Genomic DNA, 25,896 nt, shown 5'->3' on the forward strand with positions numbered 1-25,896 from the left:
ACCCTCCACATCCAATTCTGTGTTACTTGGCTCCCTTTCCTATGATTTTAATGCTGATTCCAATTGCTGTTTCCATGGCACTTGGGGTTACTCTGACAGCAAAATGCATTTACTACTGATGCACACTAGTGCGAGTGACCAGGTACAATCTATAAGAAATATTCGTAATCGTTTCTGCCGTTCCAAAGGTCACCAATTCCCTGATGACCAAACCTGCTGGGAAAAAATTGGGCACATCTTTCTCACTACAACCTAGATCACGAACCGACGCACTTGGATGGCTTTAACTCCGTCCTACCGGACACCGACTGATCGTACCTTGATAAGTCTTACATGCGATGTTACGCAATATCGATAGTTTGAGTGCACTTCTTGGTGGTTGGTTTGTTCACCGACTTTGCCCGTCGGGCTGCAATCCAGGTGACATCATCAGTACGGAGTTAATTTGGATCAACGGTTCAACGAACAGACCAACAACAAAGTCGTACTAACTTCACAAATAAAAAAGGTGTTCAGGTGTTTCACAGCAAACCTTGCTATGTGATTTGCTTGGTTTGCTTTTGTCTCCCTTCTTCCATTTGTCAAGGCTGGTAAATGTCTCCAGATGCACATCATAGTCATCATCATCATCACCATCATCATCATCATCATCGTCATCATCATCATCATCATCGTCATCATCATCATCATCATCGTCATCATCATCATCATCATCGTCATCATCATCATCATCATCGTCATCATCATCATCATCATCGTCATCATCATCATCATCATCGACAGCCTGACATCAGTGTTCAACACCGACGCTTCACTGCCGTACAACCATGAAAGCCTTATTGTCCACGGATGGTATTATTTGTGGATAAGGCTATCGCAGCCGACAGTCATTGGAAAGCAAGAAAACTGGGGTCACATGCGAAGAACCAAAACACACTTACTCCTCGACCATCAAACATTCGATGTCCTGGACTCACGGACCTCCGTCCACGTGTGGGGCGCGTGAAATGTGAAGAGATTGCGTAGATGAGTTGGATAATGGTATCTTTATCGCCACTCATCACATCTGTAATAGATGGGCGAATGTAGCCTGAGTTACGATGACCTCAGCAGGGTTAGATTCTGGGTTATTTAATGCAAATCTCAAGTATCCCAGTTGTTCCGGTTTTGACGAATTCCTAATGGAATTGTTTGGGGTGGAAAATCCGTATTGGTTATAAGCATGCTGTCCTTAGGTCACAAGATTTTCTAATCTGTTTGATCTAGTTGGAGAAGCTCCCAGAGGGAACCAACTGTGCGGCACAAGTTATGTTCGCCTGTGGTCCCAAGGTGAAACTTAGTAGTTTCTAACTGGCTATTTTTCCAGACAAAACTTATCTGCATGACATTGTCTTACGTGGCTGGTTTAGATTACTCGTCGACTGCCGCACAAAAGATGCCTGAAAATGGTGCAAAATTATCCTTTATCATATAGAAGCTTTCATCTACTCATTGTTAGATTCTTGGTGACCCATCTGAATGGAGCATTTACTTACGGTACGAAGTGAAAGTATTGAAGATAACTGAGCCAGTGATTAGTAAGCCACCGTCATGTGGAAGCACATTGTCTCACTTGATAATAATATATGGAGCATTCATTCCACTCCAAGTAAAAAAAGTATATCGGATGAAAAGCAATTTTCTATCGTTGAACTGATCAGTAACCAGTACAGAAGGCGCAGGACGGCTTTGACGTTAGGGAGACATTTTATCCCCTTCTCTAATCGACATGATGATGGAATGGAGCAGTCCAACGCATCTTGAATCTCCTAGAACAGATGGATTCTTTCTGTGGGAGAGTTCCAAATCCTCTGTCATCTTAAGGCATTTTTGGCCTTGAAAATTTTTGCATTGTATTACATTGTATAGACTTAACACACTACTCACAATGTTGGTGATAATCTCTTTCACGTCCCACGACCAATTTCGCCTTTCTTTAAGCTCACCAGGTAAGCGTAGTATTCGAGTTTCTGCTAACCTCATGTTGCCCTAAATTGCACGAAATTTGACTTGCACACTTATTGATAACCATTTGGGTTTTTTTTCTGGAAGACTCATCTGGAACCCAGATGGATCCTCGTTTAATTTTGGGACCATCATAAACGAGAGATTCAGCTGGGTTCCAGGCGAGTTTCCTGTCAAAACCAAATTGGTATGCAGATGAGTGTGTATGTCAAGTCTTCACATTGATTATGGCAGCAATTCAAACGCAAGTGAGTCTCCCGTGAAAACCAAATTGATTTGCAAATGAGTGTATTTCTCGCGAGGAAATCTACTTTAACAAAGTGTTCGCTGCGATGAGTTGACAGCGTATAAACTGTTGCCAATCAGCGCCCTATTTGCTGGACAGTCCGGCGATAAATCATTTCCAAACAGCATCCTTCTCCCATGCCAAAAATCGATTAATTCAAATCCAGCCCCCGCACCAAACAGCTGAGGTTTGTCTGTTAAAGCACGTCACGTGAGAGTAACGAATGGACCGACAAGAATAGCAACGATGAAGTTGAAAACGGATATCCGTGTCAGTTTCGGCCGAGGAAAGCCATGAATGATGGTGAGTAGCCAGCTACAAGTTGGAGGTACCATTTACACGAACAAAGCTGGCTTCACTGTTGTCTGTTTTGAGTTTGGCAAGGCAACTGCTCTTTGGATTTGAAGAGCACTTTATCTGTCGGTGAGAGCAGTAACTTAGCTCAGGGATAGTTTGGCCTGCTATTAGAACAGAGATAAGGCCAAAAAAGTGAAACTCCTATTGTAAAGTGCCAAAGCGCATACCCTCTACTAGGCGTTACTCAAACGGACCAAGGTTTTTAAACGAATTCCGGTCATAGGGCAATGAAGCACTGCTGTTGTGTTGTCAGCGACGATGCTAATGACCTAATCTGTGCCACTGCTGCTGCTGCTCATGATGATGAGGACGATAATTATGATGATGATGATGATGATGAGGATGATGATGATGATGATGATGGTGAGGATGATGATGATGATGATGATGGTGAGGATGATGATGATGATGATGATGGTGAGGATGATGATGATGATGATGATGGTGAGGATGATGATGATGATGATGATGGTGAGGATGATGATGATGATGATGATGGTGAGGATGATGATGATGATGATGATGGTGAGGATGATGATGATGATGATGATGGTGAGGATGATGATGATGATGATGATGGTGAGGATGATGATGATGATGATGATGGTGAGGATGATGATGATGATGATGATGGTGAGGATGATGATGATGATGATGATGGTGAGGATGATGATGATGATGATGATGTTGATGATGATGATGACGACGATGATGATAATGATGGTGATGAGGAGGGGGATAATGATGATTACAACGTTGACAGCAAGTCTACCAGTTTGGGTCAGAAACGTGTAGACCATTCTATTCCGTCAACAGGTCTGCCTCGTTTTGACACACGTTGCGATCGTAGCCTTTTTAGCAAACTCTCCACCTTATGCGAAAGTTGACTTTCTTAACTGTTAGGCCGGAATTCCGGAAGTTGGTAATTACAGTACCAGCCAATAACTGAACAGATTTCCGGTATAGATCGAAGGTTGTGTATGTCATCCGGACTCGAGGCGGCGTGTGTGGGTTCAGCGTGAACCGCTGAGATGTTCCAGGTCACTGTTATTTTTCAGCTGTTGCAGGACACCATATGGTATAACCGGCTAGTGTGTGTCTTAAATGAATGCGAGACTGGATTTTTCGATCATTATGGCAAAGCCATACACCTTCTCGTGATTGCATCCCCTAAGGTGTCCTTCGGGTTTGTATGGTCATCATTTGAAAATATTCCCAAGTCTTGTTGCATCACTTTTTGCGATTACGAATTAGCCCTCAGCCATTCGAAGGAATATTTGAGCGGTTTGGAGTTTAATGCTTCTTCGCCAAACTTATTTGTTGATTGTAAGAATTTTCACCACCAGTCAAATGGGCAAAATCAGTTCGCTTGTGACAGAGAGCTTGCGTACGGAGGTATGCAAATGAGCGTATTTAGATAAAAAAAAGCTTGCATTCATTTACCACATTCTCGTGTTCAAGGCCCACTCGAGTGACATCTACTTAGTTCTTCCATTGTGACAGAGAGCTTGCATACGGAGGTATGAGCGTATTTAGATGAAAAAAGCTTGCATTCATTTACCACATTCTCGTGTTCAAGGCCCACTCGAGTGACATCTACTTAGTTCTTCCATAACCCTTCTTTTGCTTCGAAAGTGTATCCACCGCAGTTTGATGGAAATTTCCCTCGAATTGGGCTGAGTCCCATTTTTCAGGCGTATTTCCCACGCTACTTATACGGATCGAGTAGTAAAACAATTCAAAATAAGGATTAGGAGTTCCGGGCCGGATCGATTGTAGAAATCCTTGACAAAGGCTGCCAACGGCAACCGAAACGTCGAATTACAACAACCTATTCCATTACGCTATGTTCTGACTTTATATTTTTAATAAATCGAAAGACTTTGTACTCACCTTCGGGCTGTAGGTTGCCCAAACGGACGTTCAATCGCCTTAACACGGCGAAAAGCTCGTGGACATTGTGCAGTTTCTCGACTCTTGTACCTGGTTGTAGAAGTAGTCCATTCAATTTTATTCCACCTAAAGATATGGGAAGGGTATTGGAATTTACTGATTGCAACATCCTCACTGCAAACCTGAACTAAGTCTATGCAATGATACTTGAATGAATGAAATAGTGAAATAATTCATCTACTGTCTCAATACAGGATGAATCTTTGGTTTGCAGTGGTCTCTGTTGACTTCAATCGATTTTTGATTATCAGGGAATAGCTCCGTGTAACAGACCGATTGCCTTTCTATGTGATATTTCATATAGGATTGTTAGAAAAATTCTTCATTCACTTTTTGACACCAACGTGCAGTTTTCAGATTTGAAGAGGGAGAATTCAAAACAGCAATTGGAAATAAACGAAGCAACTTGTGTGCTGGCAAAGCACATGAAGCTACAGTGGTGTCGACTTCACTAATATTTTGAAAATAATGAACTACAGACGATAGACTTGAAACAAGCCCCATGGAAGACCACACCACCAGGTGCACCACAGATTGTCCTTCATCATTGTCTGTCGCAATAACAGCCATTTTGTAGTCATCTATTGAAGGGATGCGGTGTGATTGCAAAGGCTGAATTTCTTGATGTTTTTTTTAACAAACTGCAAGTGCCATAGCCTGAAATCTAAGCTCCGTGGATACCAGCACTGCTGTTAAGTTTCACACTTGGCGTGAGGCTTTGAATGGTTCACTTACAGAACTAGTCTTTCACCAGGGCAGCCGAAGACATCAGTTTTGATACCAGCGGGCAGCAATTAGCTCAGAGGAAAAATAATTTTCTGATCAACCTGAAGGTCACTGTTTCGAAACTCACTGTGTTTCGTGGGGTGGGAAATGTGGGTGGTGATTACCAATATGGATGAAACAAGATAAGGCTGCTCATTTGAGTAAGAAAAAAATCAACTAGCGTTATAAGAATATCGCGGACCCAGCCTATTGTAAGAGTTCATGATTATAGATGTCATGCTCTGATTTTTATTACTGCATGGAGTATACTGCAACTGACATAAATTTAGTAGCGTATGATCATCAGGTAGCTGAAATTATGACATTTCAAACATAGTTTTGTTATCCTGACCCAAAACGCACAAGGTTTTTTTTGAAAACTCTTTGATGGCCCAATACCGGTTTCCTCCCTCCCGGGGATTCGTCAAATGGGCGGTGTACCCAAGTTTCCAGTTCCTCTTGCTCAGACACCTAAGTGGAGTTGTAAACTTATTTTAAAACTGCCAGTCGAATATTAAACAAGATTCAGTTTGTGATATTTAGATACATTCATATTCAACACGGAGTTGAAGCTGCCACCGGGTTCACTAACAATAGCCTGGTCGGATACCGAGTACATATTGCACGGTTAGAAGGTTTAACTTTCCACAATAGATTTTCCTCAAGTTCATGCGGGTATCTATCGTGTGCGTGGCAGACAGCTATTTAGGGGTCTTGATCTGCAACGTGAAATTTGAATTTGGCCCCACGAAAGATATCACTGCACTAACTTCGAATGCAATTGTTCGCGTCCAGTTCAAAAGCGAACTCTGACTACAATTTAAGGTTTGAGATTCAATCTTCAGGCCAGATAAGTGTTTCGTTCTACTGTTTATTTACATATTCCTTACGAACAGCTGTTTGCGCGGCATTACGTTTATCGGTGGTTTGGACTAAATACTCGAGTGGTCTTCAACATTTTCAGTGTGTCTATCTTAATCTGTGACGCCCATGTGTATGGTAATTTGAAAAACCTAACAGTTGGTTATTTCACCTTTCGAAAGACTACGCATTTCCACTATGTTCCGTCTCCCTGGTGCCAGAATTCGGGGATCTACTATCTCGACAGTTTGTGAATCCTTAGTGTTTCTGACACAACCCTCGTTCTACTAAGCAAGTCGTGCAAGTTTACTTGACACCTCGATCGTCTACGATCGCGTTCAGTCAATGTGGCGTAGAATCTGTCTGGAACCTACAACTCCGTGTAGCTGAAACAACTGAGGAATGTGGAAGTTGTTGGCTAGAATGAGAACGTATACCAGGAGTCCTGTACCTTCTAGATAATCTAATCGATTCGGAAAACCAACTTTAAATCACGATTTAATTTGCTTCGCCTCAAAGGCCAATTTCTAGGTGGAACTGCTAAATATCCTATTCATAAAATTATTTATTGTTTCTATTAAAACGTTTAAGGACAAATAAATCATGGCCATAATCCCAGAGATTGTTAACCTCCCCCCCCCCTCCGGAAAATACCCGTCGACAGCATGTTTGGAAAACCACCGCCCTAATCTCTCCTCATTCCTTCCTTCCTGAATATACGTACCGATCACGTTTATGGGCATGCATATCGACGTGAAGACCATTTGTGTTCTATTTTTTAAGGTACATAATTATTATTTAGACATAACTTCATGAAAATTGCGCGAAATATCTGACGTTATAGCACTCTAGTGATGATGCCTTCCAGGTTTGCCAGCAGATACGAAGAACTGGGGGGAGATGGCTCAGTGGTTGGAGCGCGAATTTACTGACCGGAAGGTCCGTGCATCTCGACTTCCCCTGTCTAGGCCCGGGCAATCTGGCAGTATTCCAGCCCTCGTGCTTCCTCCTGGTGGCATCGCAGTTAGGCATCGAAAGAGTGTTACAGCCGAAATTTTATTGCTATTCCCTACTTCCCGCCGTTTCTGTTGTGAATCTCATTTGGAAGGCAATAGTGCCAAGTGAGCACACTACTGTGATTTTGGGGAAAAACGAGAAAAATACTGAATAAGCAACTTATCTTCCATATTTTCATTCCAAGGCAAGCTGGTCAAATTGGAGACGCAAATGCGCAAAGCTACTTGAAATTTATTCACACCGTTACATGCTGTGACCAGATCGATCGATCCGACCTGATTCGACCTTACCGCTTATCAAGCATACAGACTGAAAGTGAGGCATCTCACGCATCAGTGACACACAAAAATCTACCTCCAGCTGACCAAACTGGCACTCGCAAATTCCTTTGATCCACCATCTCAACATCAGTCATCGAAATCCTAATCACAAACAGTACACTGTTACCAACGTCTAACTGGTCAATAGTAAACAACAGTGACTGTTCTAAATGCCTTTTCGTTATTGTAAGCTTATTTTTGGTGTAGAGCCCCTCGAAAAAGTTCATGAACTGTCGCCAAAACCCCACAATTATCTGCTTTTGTCTAAAATTCAAACTCGCAAAAAAGCCTACAAAATTAGATTGGTTGCTTCTGTTAGCGAAGTGTACTTTCAACTCAAGCTCCACCGAAGGTTGCTTGGTTGGTCCCAGAGGTTTTCATCGAGAGTTGTGCGTGGGGGTCATAGAGGACGGAGCAGAGTGAAACACGTTTTACAGCTGTCACAATGCACAGATCCGGTCAACATTCACTGCGACCCAAATTCGGAATTTTTGGCGGTGGTTTGAGCCTCGTTCTGTTGCTAGTTGTGAAGAAAGACCTCAATAAGTTAAAACTACGCAGCGTGATTAGCTTCAGTCAGTTTGCTAATGGGAAATCACTGGATTAATTTGTGGGTGCTGTGGAGCCGATCGATTCCTCTGGTGACGGCTGGACTAGTCATCGCTCTAACCTTTCCAGATGCGAAAATGAAAATTTCACACTACTCAAATAACAATAAGTACGATAAAAATAACACAAATGCAATGGAAGCGTACCTATGATTTCCAGCAACAGGCCAAGCGCAACTCCATTGCGCACATTTGATTCTCTGATGTCTGATATGGCTGTGGGCGGAGATGCTCTAACTAGATATCTGTTAATCCACTTGACGTAATCGTATTCGTTTGGTTCCGACTGCAGCAACGAAAGGGGATAATAACAGCATTACAAAGTAAAAATGTGTTTTCAATGAGCAAACAAATTAGACAAAACACCACTGCTCATGGATGGACACTGTTCTCTGTGGTTGTACGAGCTTATGGGATCTGTGGACTTTGACCGTGATTCTACTTAACGAAACTTTTATCGGGCTGAATTACTCATCATCATCCAATTCCCATTGATATGTTTGAATCAAGAGGGCGCCCAATATTCCCTTCAGGAAAGACACAATGATTTTTATTCATTTTGCCATTTGCTAAGCATAACAGGTTAAACTCCATTGGCACCAGTGACGCACGGATGTCAATTTCTTCACACCACCAACCCGTTGACTGACATATGCATATGTTGTACATGACTACTAAAATAATGTTTGTCATGCAAAGTTGTAGATAGACAAGACACATTCTGCTAAATATCCATCCATCAACTCCCAGCCACCCACTACCTAGGACGATCTATTGCACAGACTTCGATGCCGTAGTTCTCGGTAGCAAAGTGACAGCACTGACGCTGCTTTTACTGTCAACAAAGATCAGAATGCGAACTGAATTAAAGTCACCTTGAGCATCCATGTGGTTACAATTTCTATGTGATATGAATGAAAGACATACCACATGATTTGTAAGCTAAAATGCAATGCTTTTGTGTTGACAACCTGTTCACTAAAGGCGTTCTCTGCAAGTGCACACCAGGTGTAACTATTCCCGTTATTAGGAATAACTTTATATCCTTGACTTAATAGGGACACAACTTGTTCGAGTGTGACACACGTAGCGACCCAAGTAGCGCTATTCCTGTGATGTGGCTAGAACACACCTAAACCATCCCATCTAAAAGGGTGTGTATATGGTTGGACTTCAGTTAAGTGTATGATTCGTTCAACCTGCAGGTTTGTTAGTCAGTATTTCTGCTGGGTGTGCAGTCTGACAAACTGTCTATCGAGCCCCTCTGGCTAGAAGATGGCATGGACAACCTTAACTTGTGAGTTATCTTGTGGTTTCGTATGTCACGTGATGCCATGAACTCATCGGACGACATCTCAACAAGGCGCTTTATTCAAAATCGACGAACCATACTGACCCTCTCCTCTTAACATGTCTCGATCTAGGGCACACACAGTTTCATTTCGAACCGCGTTGAAGATGCTCATATTCTGGATAATCGCAGCGCATCTCTTGGAAGAGCCCTTTAAGAAATTCAAGAGATATCCGTTCCATATTTAGTTCCTGCTTCGATATGCGTTGAATTGTTGATTCACTTGCTATACAGCGCAACTGGTGTAGACGATTCTTTTTCAAGGAAGCAATCTTTTCGTGGTAAAAAAGGACGTACAACTCGTTACGGGGCTGGTATATCGCAAGCAAGATCATCACCATCAGTAGCAGCAGCTGTAAAATCCACGTTTATGACTGATTGTTTCATTGGTCGGTGATTTGGAAAGATGAGGTAAGTAGCTACGCATTGAGAGCAGCAATGCATTGATCTGTGTCGGTTTATCGATCCCATCCTTTCATTTTATTATTTGTAAACGATAATAACTTCCGAGTATTACTTCTGCTTACCTAGAGACCGTCTACTTCAGTTCTACGGGTTAATCAAACATGACTGCGAGTTACTTCGACTAATCCCAAACTTTTCATTAGGCAGTTCATAAAAATGGAATCAATAGGAGAAAAATCTAATGCTCTCATTATGTAGAAGTCTCTGATACAGTTATTTATTTGGTCTAAATCTGGTTCTTGGAAGGGACAATGGTTTGTTTTTTTTTCGGGGGGGGGGGACAACGAGTGGTACCGCAACAACCAAACCACTGCACATGGTGACACAAAAGCCTTCCTCGACTTACACAACTTCCCGAGTGCAGTGATTTATGACAGACTGTTTTTTTTTTCAGTTTTCCGAGCAAAACCTATGGGTTTTACAAAGTTGATTTACCTTCGCTCTCTAACACAGTTCCAATGGTTGTGACCATGTCCAGAAATATGTGAGCGTTCAGGTTTGACAGACCAGCGTGGGTTTTAGGTGGATGTAACCAAATCTGGCTGTTGTTTTTGCTTGCGACCATACTTGCCTGCAGGATTTTCGTAAACAGCATTTGACTGGGTACTCGCCTGAGGATCGGTGTGACGCTTGTGACCAGGTCCGACATCCCTCTTTGAGTAGTGTCAAATTCGACCTTATTTGTAAGTACCTTCCAGTCGTTTAGACGAGTGATACGAATCACATCTGGGCCTGCAAAAATTGGTTTTGAGGATGGATTACCTCCCTACTGTCTACAAATTAGGGGGAAAACCAACAGAATCGGTCTAGGTAGTTGTCTCTCGAGTCTCGGGGAACACTGGATTAATTAACGTAGACTACCGGGTTCAAAGATAGTAGCATTATATGTTTTTGAAGTATGAATAAAGCATGCAGCCGTCCAGCTGTTTTTGGACGAGTAGCAAAGTTGCTTAATATTACCAAAACGATTGCGGTATCTGGATGCCGTAAGGTGCACTTCAACGGGGTCGAAACAGCGTTGCAGTGCTTGTCAGCTTTCTACACTAAGTTTGTTTTACTTGAGGAAAAAATCCCCACCATTTATAAACCGAAAACTTCACTTCACTTGGGGTTTTTTTAGGGGCTTTCGTCATAGTTAGAAATTTGTCGCTTTGAATGAATCACATATTTCACAGCTCCGTAGCGCATCCTAATGCTGTTCACTGGTTCTCAACCTGAGGGTTCGCCAGAGCAATGAATTCCTCAAGTTTACACATCAAATGTCTTACAAAACTAATTGTCCATAATCTCCGGTTTTTAATGAGATGTGTATTTTTAATTCATATTTGGAGGTAAAAGACGGATCTTAACCATCGCAGAAAAATGCACGTCGAAAAAATAATAAAAACCATTCTTCCAGAGTGTCAGTATGATGAATCTGTATCATGCCATCTGAGCTACTGTGAAGCTGAAAGGAAAACCAGCAGTAAAAGCAACTATAATCATTAGAAAATTTACTGCATTGCGCTATCCAGTTTCCTAAATGCCATTTCTTTGTTTCATGTTGTATTTGTGTGACACTTCCCAAAATCCACATTGTGAGTCGGACAAAGCTAGGACAAAACATTTCCAGATGTACCCACTGGTGTTACGGGATAGTGCTGTGGGCTATCGCCGTTTTAAAGTGGCACTCGATTACTTGCATTAGGGAAACACCAGTGGTTGCAATGCTTCCAGTGGGGGTGTTCAGTGACTCCTCCCCAGAAGTCTCTCACCCAAGTCCTTCTGATTCACCTGGCTGTCAATCATTTAGTAGTTCAAGTAGCACATAAGGTTGAAGGAAACTCGGGAACTGCGCCTACCTGATGAGCTGGCCCCAAGAAGGGCGAAACCGGTCGTGGGCTGTCGAAGAGTTTTCAGCAACCTTATGAGTAGTACATTAAAAAGCATTGTAACGAAAACAGTGCAATTCGGGTTCAAGTAAAACATAAGTTTGACGGAGACCCGGGGAATGCGCCTACCTGATGAGCCTCAGTTAGGACGAAAGCGGTCGTGGGCTGTCGAAGAATATTCAACAACCTTACGAGTAGTGTATTAAGTCTAGATATCCACGTTTAAGCTTGTGTCAAGGAAAATAAACCGAAATAATCTTTATTAAATTCACTGGATCCATTTCATACGGCAGATTCTGACCAAACTACTCCGCGCCAAATCTGGCAACAAGCAGCTCTTGCTCAGACATTGTTCTCTCTTTCGATCGACCTATGTTGTTTCTCCAAAACACGCACACAAGATCTCAGTTCGATCGAGCATCTCAAAATATTAACGGCGAACCCAGATTTCTCTCAATTTCTCTTCGAGTGTCTGACGATCCTGATACAATAAATGGTGTAATCTATGGCGTGCGCTCAGCCCCAGGGCTGGACGCCTCTTACTGGAGTGGGTTCAAGTGAACGTTCGTCTTTGCAGCGTTGGGTTTACTGTTCCAATCAAAATCAATGCATCTCAACGTAGTAAAAGGTATTTGTTTGATGTGTCAGCATACGCTCCGACAGACGGTAGCTCTCAGACTAAGAACGATGCCCTCTATCGATGGCGGGTGATAGGAAAGTTCATATTGGTCGATCAAGTCCTGAATTCTTCAAGGAAGGTAGTGGGCCTCTCGTAGCTATCACAACGACTACACTCAAAAGTATCTGGGGTGAGGAAAGAAAACCAACAGAATGAGGCACCTCGAAACTGGTCCTCATATTAAAAGAGGATGAAATGACTTTTAAAAAAAGCAGAGGGGCATCAGTGGAGTGGTTGTAGCTTCCGAGGTGCTCTCCGGCCAGATTCGTGAGGATCAAACTGACTTTCTCGCCGGCCAGGGTTGTATCGATCAAATTTTCACTTTGAAACAGGCGTTGAAACTGCACTAATCCTTCCAGAGACCAACAATGATCGTCTTTCTCTTGCTTTTCACTCCACTGGTTATCAAAAACTGTGGCGGTGTTCAGCAATTAAGAGTGCACCTTTTATACTGTTTCCCTCAAGGAGCTTTAAATGCCTGTTCCCGTGCACTTACATATATCTGAGGCAAATTTTCTCATAGGTTCATTATGTTAAGTAGTTTCACCCTTTCGCTTCAATTTCGTTATCGATGTGCTCCATAAGTCTTCTTTACCCGCCTCTAGCACCTCGGTTATCTCCTCGAGTATCAAAGTACTCCTAGGATGATCGCCCACGGACATGTAGTACGCCAATGATATTGCTCTACTTGTATCACATACTTTAGGAATGCAAACTATATTAAATAACCCAATTATTGTTGTACAGTTTGGTATGCATTTCACACCTGCGAGATTGAGTGGGATCAAACTCAAACCTCGCGCCTGCAGGTGAACCGATCGATGCTGTAGATGAGTCTGTCTATCGAGGCAGCTGTAGTGAACTGGTAAAAGAAAAAATCGCTCCTTGAGACAAAAAGCTCAGGACAGCGTTTGCAACCTCCGACATTTTAGTGGCACCAACATTGCATCAGCAGTATGGAAAGCCGATCTGTCGGACCTTGTGGATCACAGACGTAACTGCTGCCTGCGGAGTAATCCCGAGACTCCATGTCTAACCATCGGCGCCTACGAAGCGTTGCGTGGGTCTGATGGGAACATCAGATCGTTATTGTTGAGCTGAACCAAGTGGTCTTCGAGAAATTCCTCTCTCTCGCTAGACGGCCACCCAGGTTGCGCTAGTAAGGCCATGTACTTTATATGCCCGGGGACCTTAGCCCTCGCGGAGCCATGTCCACTCAGCCTTGTATCAGAAGCAGGCGTTCATATCACTACTTGACAAGGAAGCATGAAAGTCCTCACCAGTCAACTGAGTCTCGTTGGTAAGTACCGTCTTGGCGGATCGGTACCACAGGACCAGATAAACTATGGGATATGGCTGTGTCAGGCAGCCAATGGCGACCAAGCACCAAAGCTGCCGTCTTCCCCGTGTAGCTTTCAGTCGCTGTAATTCTGCACAGATGCGTCACCCACACTACATAGTTCTCAGTCCGTTATTCTCACCAACCCCACTGGACGAGACTGTAGAGCTGGACGCGCCGCAATACGCTGCATGGCTCATGAGCTGAACAATTGAACTAACCTGAACTGAGCCGGTGAGGGCTTGATTTTTTTATTGTTATGCTGAAATGTCATCTTGCAACAAGCTTCATCTTGGTGGAGTAATATCTTCCTAACCGTTTCCGGACAGGATATAATGCATCACCAGCTTGTGAGTCCGTCGCCAACCTTTGCATAGTCTTCCTAGGCATGAGCGATCGCTCAAGAAGACCAAAGTGCCGCATTGAGCTTATGAACTTCTTGCTTAAACACCCCCAAATTTCCTCTTTAACAGTATCAAATCGGGTAACATAGGCTTGGTGAGTAAGGCCAGCTTTCCAAAGGCACCATCTTGTTTACTCGTTCTGGATGTCGTTCCGTTTGTCGCCAACTAGTAACTCAACGTTAAACGTATATGGTGTCATTTAATCCCAACTCAATTTCTCTGAAGTGAAAAGTGCACTGGTTCAAAGACTCCTACCCTTTCTGAGGTCAAAGTACTTGCGAACCTGTTGTGAATTCGATGGTTGAGTGACAGCTCTTTTTGTCGCCAACTAGTAACTCAACGGTAAACGTACATGGTGTCCTTTAACCCCAACTCAATTTCTTTGAAGTGAAACGTGCACTGGTTAAAAGACTCCTTGTGAATTCGATGGTTGAGTGACAGCTCTGCTTGTGTTGGCAACATAAGTGCACTTTACAGGGTTCGATAGATGCGGCAACCTTGCGCAAGGCTTTCATGTGCTTGTTTGCATGCCAACTGTTAAGCCGAATACATCCAGCTTGGCGATACTATTCTAGGTTAATCATCGTGAAAGTATTCGACAGAAAACGGTCACGTGGAGGGAGTTGACTGATTTGCACCGAGGTTCGAATTTAAATGCAGTCGATTTGAATGGGAAAAGGACATCAGTTTATTGCTATTTTGAGTAGGTTAGCAAGACTAAGAGTAGAAAAATAAATGGTCGTGGAACTTCGAAGGAGGTGACAAATATCGCGGGGGATTTATCTCCCCAAAGTATTTTATTTTATTCAGTAGAGGTTTCGTTCTCTAGCTGAAGCCAATCTACGCCGAAAATCCAAGAAGCAGCTGCTTCATCCTTGTGAAAATTATCAGCAGTGCGCATCTCCCCCGCAACCTTCCGACCAGTGGCGACGGGTGTCTGGTCAGCAGTGTGATCAGCTTTCATCTAGACAGGACATAGCGCCGTTTAGCCTTTATTAGTGGGAACCACATCACGTGTTCATTTATTGACTGGCTTCTCGAGTGACAAGTTCTCGGAAAAAAAGTTCCACACACCGTGCGTGTGGACACGTTGATTTAAGGGGGCGACAACGTGTGTAGGACCCCAGTGGTCAAAGAGACTGAATAGCAGTAAAGTTTCCGGAATTGTTACTAGTCCCTAGAACTAAGGATTCAAACTCTCATGTGATGACTGTCTACCTGATCTATCTAGTGTTGTCGTAGTAGAGAAGCAGTGATTCAACGGGAGCTGTCTTGTGTCTACGGACACAACCGAAAACATTGAGGTTCGAACAACAGTCCAATTTCGTTCGTTGGCGAGGTGTAGGTGTCGGACATTCTGACGGAACCCTCACAGACTGAGAAGCTTATGATTATGTCTGATGTCTGATGTCTGATGTCTCGCAGTCACTGTGGTGTTGTCACAACAACAGATCAGAGTAATTCGTCTATATAGTGCTCATTGACAATCACACAATCACCCCTATCCCGTTCAGTGAACAAAGTAACCTGGCTACCAGTCTTCCCTTTTTAGGGAGCTTTGTCAGAAAAAATAGGTTATGGAGGCTTAATTTTCATGACATGAGTGAAAATAATTAGATGGAATTAATTCAGGATTTTCCATAGAGTGTGACGGATGGGTATCTTTTCACCGTTCAGTGATCCTCTTAAAAAGACCGCTTTTGAGTGAAGTCATTTAGAGTCTCGGTGAAAGTAGGATCGTCAGTTCTACTAAACTGTCTTGTCCCCAGAAGTTCTAATAGTGTTAATTAGGTACAACGCTCCTACCCAAGAAGAGACAAGTATGAAAGCACTGAGTTTGTCCTCGTTTCAACTCCATCCTGCGAGAAGACCAATCCTGCAGAACCGAGGAGTTTTATCTCCTAAACTGCTGAACAAAAGATGACGCAACACATGAAAAATCGATACTCTCCGCTAGCCCAATGATTTTTTTCACCTCGATACGTTACAATACACATTTTTTTGTGTGGATCTCCCTCGACGCCAAATAAGCGATGTGTCCTGGATGACGCAGCAGTTAGAGAATGGTAGGGGGTGTGAAGATTTGCTAGGTTGGGCTCGTGTTTCCCAGTCAAATTTACGTAACTTCGTTGAGCTTCTGATTCCTCCACTTCAAATGAAGCGAAATGCCCCAAAGTTAACAAAGCACTCAAGAGCAGACAAATGTTTGTTACATCCTCGTAGCGAACCTGTAGTAAAACCACAGCCGATCAAATCCCCCGATGAGGAGACGTCTCCTCAGTGGATAGCAGCTTATGTAATTACCAAAGTCGGTTTCTTGGAGAGTGAGTGTCTGACTAACGGACAGGAGTAGGTCAGCCAGGCAGTCAGGCCACAAGCAGTCACTGATAGATTATTGGGTCCCCGAACGTCTTGAGTGATCAAGGGTAACAATGAAAACCGGCTGATCAGTATAAGTAGCACACGCACGAAACGAGAATGGTTTGAGTTTTCATAAACGTTCCAACAACCCAGAGCCGATCTTCCTAGGTTCAGTCACTGAGTTTTTCCAGTCCTACGTTCTGGTCATACCGAAATTGGATGAAACCCACTCAGGTGCACACTAGTTTAGAGATTCCACTGACTTTCATCAAAATCATTGGTTCACCGAAAGCCATTCCCAGAAGCGACAGACCGCTGTAAGTCTGATCCTTGTACGTAGTCTTCCTCACCTTGATATCGTACGTAGGTAGAATCTTCTGGTTTAGTACATACTTTAAGAGGACAATGGCAACAACGGTTTTCAAAAGTTATCCACCTTGGATTTGGGGCCCATTAGCCGCACAATGTTCTTAGCTGCAAAACCTTCGCAGGTGGAATGAAACTTTTTTGCGCCAAAATGTTGCATTTCGTCGCCTGTGTGCTCAAATTACAATCCATTCCAATCTACTCTCATATTTTTGCAGGTCATCAAACTTCATTGTTCGCTGGAGAAAACATAAATATGGCATAAAACTCTAGTGGAATGCTTTCCTAGCATTGCTGAGACCCCGGGATTCCTGGATGGGACTCAAAGGCTTGGACTGGCACCCAAATGCCTGTATGTTTTAGTCCATCAGGGATGCGTTGTAGCTTTTGAAAATTCAATTTCCTTGTGTGAATACTGAGTACCTTTGGAGTCACCGTTGTACATTTGGCTTTCAGGGTTGGAAACCATAGCGACAGCAATTTCGAACAACTATTTGGCATGGTATTCTGACTAAACGATTGTGTTCATTCCTTTAATATGAGGCATGAAGATGTCTAGCCATCTAATAATCATTTAGTTGACTGATAAAACAATCCGTGACAGCACGGATTATTGACACCAAACTTCCATCAAGTTTTTCTTGCCCCCTTAAGATTCAGACATTTTCATTGAGAACAGAGGGGACGATGGGCACCGAAATCAATAAGAGGAAACTTGAAAAACAATGGCTAACGCGTAACGCATTTCAGTAGAACCCAAACCATAACCACAGTATAGTTTTTAAACCCCTAAAATTCTCGAATAATACACTCATTTGCAAATCATTTTGGTTTTCACGAGACTCAAATGAATCTCTCGTTTATGGTATTCTACAACTGAATGTGCTGCTTACAGGCTGCCCCATGTTTCAGCTGGTACGATATTCGAGATATCGCAGTATATTTTCATAAAAGAAACTGCTCACAGGGTTGCTGAAAACTGTTCGACAGCCCAAGAAAACCGAAACCGGTCGTGGGCTGTCGAAGAGTTTTCAGCAACCTTGTGAGTAGTTTCCATTATGAAAAAATACTTGAAAATTCTTTCTTACAGATCAGTGTGGATAAGATCTCTTTTGTGAAAACAACTTGTAGTGACGATTGAAAATTAACAAACATGTAAGCTCAAAACAAGTATTCTAGATCTGGGTACATTTCAGCGTTCTTAACGGTGTAGAAATACCGTAGACGAAATGTATGGGGATACAGATACAAATACAGCACTGACAGCAACTGACAGGCACCTGCACGAGTGTTTGTGACAAAAACGTCTTTTTTAGTTAAGTGCACTGTTCCCCTGAATTACCTGAAAAAGGGATTTTTTGTCTCTTGGGAAAAAACTCTAACCAAATATCACCTTTGGATTTGCAACTAACCTAGGGAAAGCCAGTTGCTAGCGAGTGATTCCAAGCGGATTGTAATGTAACGACGGAATGAGCTTGAATAATTTTGGTCCGTTTCTCTCATCTGGATTACTTCAAACCGGATAGCTTTATGCAGGTTATACACTAGTATGTATGTGCGTATGTGGATACCAACAGTGTGAGGAACATGTGGTGCAGTACAACAGCAAGCAATTAAAAAGGTAAAAGTACTTTTCAGTGCCTAGCTTTCAGGACATTCACAAATCGGATAAGTTATCATTTCACATGAAAGCGTACAGTGGCTAAGTAGGTTACGAGTTTCATATGAATGCTCGTGTGAAAGATAGATAAACGGACCAGAGGGTTAATTAGGAGAAACTTACCACATCAATCTCACCAGTGTAGGACCAGTTTATACTGATGACCTGTCATCATAGGTTCGAAAGTGCTAGGGTCCTTTAGAACACACAAACCAAGCTTTATTCGTCTCCGCTGTTCTTCATTTTCGCCGTTGATAATCCAGAAATATCAAGTGCAACGTCCATCTGTGTCGTCCTAATCTAGTGGTCAACCACACACGGTTAACAGAAGAATCTATGGGTGTTTCTCGTGAATTCGGTATTTTTTTGGGCAGATTACATCACAGTATGTTGACCACATCTTTGTAGCGCTTTTGCTCCCAGGTTGTGATATGATTTTTCAAGATATTGGGACCGTTGTATTTCAACGTCGGGTAGAAAAGACTAATTTCTGTTAGTAAAAGAGGTGTTCCCTTATGCGAAAAGATAGGACTGCTCAGAAGTTTGCTGAAAAGTCTTCGACAGCCCACTTCGACATTTCCACTTTGGACTCATCAAGTAGGTGCATTCTTTGAGGTCCCTTCCAGTCAACCGTATGTTCTAACTGAACCCAAATTAAACAGATTTCGATAAAACTCCCATTTGCACACATTTGGTTTCCGGAAGAGGTTCAACTGAATTCAGCTGAATTTCTTGTTTATGATGTTCCACTTCAGCTGACTGTCTTGCACCAGGCCGCTTCATGTTTCAAATGGTGCTCTACCTGGTTACAGGTACATATGGCCCAAATATTGGTACCTTCGCATACGCCTGGTTTTCGTTCATCCATTATTAGTCCGATCGTGAACTGTCGAACGGTTTTAGGCCACTTTATGAGTAGTGTGTTTTGTCTAAACAAAAGGGGATTGCGATATCTCGGACATCGCAATTGTGAGGCTTGCATGTTAATTTACACTGTTGACCGAGAGGTGCTCAGCTGTAGGAAGAATTGAAACGGACAAACGAAAATCGAAGCCTCTCAATGATTGCCCCTCTGAACCGAGAGGTCCCAACCGGAGGAAGAATTGAAACGGACAAACGAAAATCGAAGCCTCTCAATGATTGCCCCTCTGAAGATGAATAATGGTATGAGGTTTTCTGTCGTCTTGACACTTGGAACTATTCACGCTTCACTGAAAGCAAAGAGATGACTCATTCTGGAGATGAACGATTTCTTTCGGTCACGTGTACTCCTTCTAATGGTTAGCCGTTGTTCCTATTGGTCCCCATACTATCCAACGGATATTAGTTTACTGATTCAAGGAAATAGCAAAGTTTAAAGATTTACAGCGCCCCAGACCGAAATAAGAGCTTAAATATAGCAGATTTTATCCACCTGCGCTGGGGGCACACGCCGCTCAGATAATGAATTAAACTTTATCGCAGCTCTGGGAGCCAAGCAACATATTTGATCACCTGATGTGGATATCTTGCACGCGCGATATCTTGTCTACGTGCAAGTTAATCATACCGCTCGTGTTCGAACAATTACCTGATCAAAGTACTAACCGGAAGGTCGAGTGTTCAGGGTTCCCGGTTGCGCACCGCTTATAATTCCCAATATGGATGAAACAAGTATTAAATGTTTCTCGGCTTTCAAGCACAGGTTGGCTTCACTTAGAGGACGAAATCTCCACCAGAATCCTCAAATCTATTCACACAATGCTTATCAGTGTTTACTGCTGGTGGATTTATGTGCAAGACTCTCATGTGCACTGTTATCTGTGTTTGTAAGACAAACCACAAGTTCAAGTACCCTGCGAATCCCTACACAAACGAGAATTAGCACAAAGTGGCGGCAACGGCTGGGGTAACAAAAGCCACCCTAATTAGCAAGGGCAGCATGAGACTCGTGGTTCCTGGAGAAAATGGAACCGACTTACCAAGTAAGTAAGAACGTCATTGTAAGCAGAGCCAAACACTGATCTTACTCTTCCGGAAGAATTCTGGTAATAGAGAACTGACTACCCACATTAAATGTATCTGTGAGCAGAAGAAACTGCAATTTCACTGTCAAATTATTCAGTAGCGGAGGGAAAGTTAGACTGGCTTCTGATTTTTGTTGTTCCCGAGCCTGGAGCTGAAATCAACCATCGTAGGTCATCATCACAAGTCATCTTCGCTAAAAATCCGGCAAGATAAAGACAGCAAAGCGAGCAGAAACGGGTTGAAGAAAGTCAAGTCGAGGGAAATCGAAGAAAGCTTGCAGCGCCTAGAGCGCGAATTCACAGTAAGTCCGTGTAATGATGAATAAAACTCACCCAGCTATAACACCATTTTATTGCCTAGTTGCCATTTCACCCGAAGCAAACACGAGAGCCAAGATACTACCAGGTTGCAGAGGTTGGGTTCAAACCAAGGACCTCTCGGTCAAAAAGATCGCGCTTTGAACATTGAGCTATTTCAAGAGTGACATTGAATCAATGCCCGTAGAACTATGGAGGCGTTCCAATGTGGTGGCAGAAATTTTAAAAAGAAGTTTCACGGGCCGCGAAAGAGACAGGAGACTACACTGTTACTATAAGTCGGTGTGCAACTGCTTAGTGACCTGAACCGTAAACATGTTCACTAGACTGAAATGGCTTTGCAGATAACATCTTGCGCAGTGTTAGGCCTCGTTGTTTGACTGAACCGCATCTTTGAAAGGAACTAAATTACGTGGTATACTGTGGTGCACAGTTTCCGGTCGTATGGTTAAACCACACTTTTATGCAAGTTGGTAAGTTCGATCTGACAAATTGGTCCGCAGGCCAATTATGAAATTCCGTAGGAAGCAGTCCAGCTTGGGAGTGTCGGAGATCAAACAACAACATGTAATCGACAAGGGACAGGTCGCTGGATTATTTCTTCGTGCGACAGCAAGAGAATGAAAAACAGGTCACTCCCCAAAAAGTGTCAGATTAGACTGACTCTCTTCATGCGCCGAGGTTGGCTCTTATTTAATAGGAATCCATCTTAGCCACACTAAGCAAAATGCTGAATATGCTAAAGAGGTCAGAGGCACTACGCATTCATTTGCAACGCATATCTCACGAAACCAACTGCGCGACCTTCCGACTGTTGGTTGAATACCATCTTTCGGCCAGAGGTGACAGATCAGCAGTAGACGGTTATCCGATTCATTCAGCGTGCAATACGCTTTTTTGTTTGTGACAAGATGAAGAACATCGCCTTGTTTTTGTGGTTTTGTGACAGGAAAGCTTGCTTTGTTAGCCCACTAGCCGAGGAAATAAACAATAGGCATGGTCTGTGCGCAAGCAAGCGCTTTAAGTGTGCTGATCTGGTAGATTGGCCAGAGTATGAAAAACGAGTCATAGGCGTGTTGCTAACATAAACAAACTGTTATACAGGTCGTCCCCAGCGGACGCGAAGAGAGTGTGGATCTATGTGAGGAAACACGGTGTGAGTCAAGTATAGTCTAATAAATTTGGGCGTTACCGCTAAGGCTTTGGCGACCAGACCGGTTAATCTGGACCAATCAGGCTTCAGGCCGGTCACATGATCTTCTGTTGTTTACAAGAGTGAAAAAGAGGAAAAATCTCGACTGTGACGAGAAAACACTTATAGTTGATGAAGTTCGTGGCATCTTGCCATTCTATCTGGCTGAGGTCTGATGGAGGATAATTGGTGGTTTTCAGGCACACCCGAGGAATGGGTAGCTTACTAACACTACCATTGTGGCCCCTGAGCACTTGATACGGGTACCTCTTTTCTAAGTGCCAACGCACTTTCCGTATAGCCAGTGCATCATAACTGTACTGCCAGGCAAATGACATATGGCACGGAAAGGAATGCAAAGCAATGAAAGTGTAAGTCATCAAAACGGTTGAAGGTTGTCCGATAGAAACTCCCCAAATGGCGAGTGATGACTGAAAGGAGCAAGCATCCTAGCGCTCAGACTAAGGGTGATTAGTTTACAACCAAATGAATGTTGCTACTGAATGCCGAACACTACACTTCTTACGAGACACCTCGGATAATGTTCAACGAACTGGAATGATTTCTTGGTTCACTTGGTGCGACGAGTTAATGAGGAAAGCTGACTGCTTTGGAGAGGTCGGGTGGCTACTCTTCAGTTATCTCGACGAGGATCTAAGCGTCAGTTAGCTTATGTGGCTTAAAGCGTAGGAAATAATTCACAATGCGTTTTCTTCTGGTTCACACACTTGGAGTGCACCTACCAAGACCTTTCAGACTTTGGTTGATATTTTTTCACTTTAGCCGGCAACACCAGGTGACCACCGGCCACCATTTTGGCGCGCAATGTCGTTCGCGCCAAGCGACCGGCCACACATTGCCACTAGAAGATTTAGCGACCTTTTATACTGTTTCACTTTGAAGTTTATTTCTAATGTGACGTAGGCGACAGCAACAGTGTACCAAGCAGCAAAGCCTCTGATTGCTTACTCAACCTCTGTGAACTCTCAGTCGGTTTCAAACGTTTCCCGACTGACTGAAAACAATATGCAGTGTTGTGAAAATTGGAAGCTGATTCAATTTGGTGATCAATCTGGTGGTTGCGATTTGTATGGTACGTTATGGATCTGTGCCGTAGATTTGAACAACGCTTTCGATTCAGTCAATCAAGAACCAACCCCTTGCTAGTGTGCTTACTTCAGCACTCCAATTTACTGACTTGTCGACAGTAATACATAAGTGTTTAATAATAACTATCATTTCCCGTAGGCATTTGATTCGTGTAGTATAGTTGATATGAGTGTAAAAAACACCTGTTCCCACGAAAAGGCCATTTTATCACCCGTTTCCATCTCTTTTAGAATCTGAACTTGATTCAGTTTGATTTTTTAGGCACATCAATGGCATTGAGTTCAGTGGAACAGGTCCGGAATAGGCGATATCTACTGAGCTGAACGAGTATGCCTCTAGACATGTCTGAGTTATCACTTGAGAAATCAGTCGACATATAATGTGGATCGCGTGGCAAGTTATTCAAGCGACTGACTAGCTGCTCGTGGCCGAATGGTTTGTTCTTCAGCTACTAGATGAATGGATGTGAAATGGTTCCCGCTAGGGACCGAATAGCTGTACAGTATTTCTCGGCGTAGGTTTAATTCACTCACAAGACGATTGCTATATCCAACGTCACAGAGACTGCATGAAAAACAAATAAGGTATACCACACTCAGTCTCGTACACAGAACGGCCAAATTAGGAACACCTTTTCTCACACATTTCGCCATTTCTCACAATAGCGCTGATTCATAGAGATTAACTCCCGTGTTACTAGATATCTTAGATTTACCAACAAGTTATTCGTCATGTAGTAATATTCTGCAACGTTTTTCGTTCGACAAGCCTGATCGCAATAAACAGATAAACTCTGGTAACGCTTCACTTATATTCGTTGCTGAGTGTGAAGAGATTTGAGAATTTCAATGGAGATTTCGACATGACACTGGGGCTAATTTGTGCTAAAAACCAGGAAGCACTGTACAGCTGTTTTATCCTTGCTGAGACTCTTGAGCAGCGCGCATCTAACGAAATTAAAAGAGGGTCTAGAACCCGCGACAACCCGGCTGGTAGTTTGTGCTCTTAACCTTTCGTGCACGAACAGCTGATCAACCATTCATCTTTCAATCGCGGGATCCACCTCACAGATACATGACATGAAGGATGCATTGAAATCTCCCTCATCAGCAGAGATCTCGTTGATTATCGGTGTGGCCTCCAGTACAAATGAATAGTGTATTCATTGTCAGCTGCCTTTCGGAGGCCACAAGTGCGTCGCCAGAGCACTTTTAGGGGCTGAAACAAAGCATCGAATCCGTTATTGGCTCATGCTCCCAGCTAACTAGTAATATGATGGCTAGGCCTCCCCCCACAAATACATGTATTACGGACGGTAGGCGAGAAAGGTACTGCTCATCAACCGATGCAAAGTTTTGCGCAGACGACTGCGCTTGCGAGGGACAAATGTGTGGCAGGCGCCTTTCCCTAATCAGTGTAAAAGTTACACTCAGCTCGTAGGCTCACGCGAAGTGAAACTTCAATAGATCCCGGATACACATATTGGAGAGGCAAACCAACTGCATTCCGGTTCACCTACCAGGTTGCAAGACACTGTCCAACATCACACTGACGGCTGGATTGGTTCCTCCTCCGGTCGTACTGAGTGAACCTTTGTTATTCACGCAATCTCGTCGACGTAATCTGCAATCGGTGGTGCAATGGTTGATTCCTTCTCTCACAAAATATGCACGAATCAGCTAACTACACCCAAACCATAATATGCTTCTGTTCTGTTTGCTTGGACAGCTGTAGGTGAGGCCTGACAATATTACATTTTGTTGATTGCCTTTTAGACCACAATACTGTTTGTGAGTAACGGGTCTATTACCGATTCGTCGTGGTTTAGTAATAAACAGGCGGCTTAGACTAGCTGCGTGTGACTTGAGGTAGATTAAAGTGCACTTCACCGGATCAATTTCCTCTTCAAGTCGGGTGACTGGGAAATGCCGGCGAAATTACAATCGCCTAATTCATGTGCAGAAACAAATGATAAAGTTCCATAATATCTGTATAATGGGAGGCGCGGTGGAAATTTTCCCATGACGAAACCATCCTGGATGATGAAAACATCGTGCGTTGTTTGCGAGAAATATTGCGTTTTTAGTAATTCACAGTAGCCTGTTACTTTCTGGCTGTGGAAACTTTCAGCAACGGTACTGTTCCCAAGAGTGCTGCGGACAGTCCCATAATTGCTTGTATACCAGACTATTCGCACAAACTGATGAGATACTTAAGAGGGTAAAAACAGTCTGGCGAGTGACTGGTTAGTTCATTCTCAGGGTCTATCACCACACAGCAACATTAACAGGACTTGGTAAGTCAGAGTGCTGAGGGTGCTCCCGACAAACCTAAGCACTCCTTGTTCTTGTTCCTGTATAACGCTACTGGTCCGTTAGTTGTGAGGCGAACAACTGATTCATCGGAAAAATCAATCCTGACTGTGAATTGGCCACCAGGATGGTCAGGAAACAATCAACATATTATCGCCCACATCGCATCTGTCAACAATATGGGCCCCTCCATTTGAATGTTAGGGAGAGTACCCTAGTTTAGTTTATTGATGTGGATTCTAACAATGTATTCCACGGATTTCGCAGTCTCAACAAGGTTAACGGTAAACT

The 25,896-nt window shown here is 43.2% G+C and overlaps 1 protein-coding gene across 1 annotated transcript in view; it reads right to left on the bottom strand.

The window, feature by feature from the left end:
• Positions 1 to 25,896, bottom strand: part of T265_04822 (hypothetical protein) — a gene marked incomplete at both ends in the record, with an annotated part of 66,400 nt that overhangs the window by 2,478 nt on the left and 38,026 nt on the right. The window contains 5 exons of the mRNA XM_009169668.1: positions 533 to 784; positions 942 to 1,066; positions 4,541 to 4,666; positions 10,423 to 10,719; positions 13,304 to 13,389. Coding sequence (XP_009167932.1) covers positions 533 to 784; positions 942 to 1,066; positions 4,541 to 4,666; positions 10,423 to 10,719; positions 13,304 to 13,389 — 886 coding nt within the window. The remainder of the gene's footprint in view (positions 1 to 532; positions 785 to 941; positions 1,067 to 4,540; positions 4,667 to 10,422; positions 10,720 to 13,303; positions 13,390 to 25,896) is intronic.

This window comes from Opisthorchis viverrini, assembly GCF_000715545.1.
Source record: "Opisthorchis viverrini unplaced genomic scaffold opera_v5_85, whole genome shotgun sequence".
Lineage (NCBI taxonomy): Eukaryota > Metazoa > Platyhelminthes > Trematoda > Opisthorchiida > Opisthorchiidae > Opisthorchis > Opisthorchis viverrini.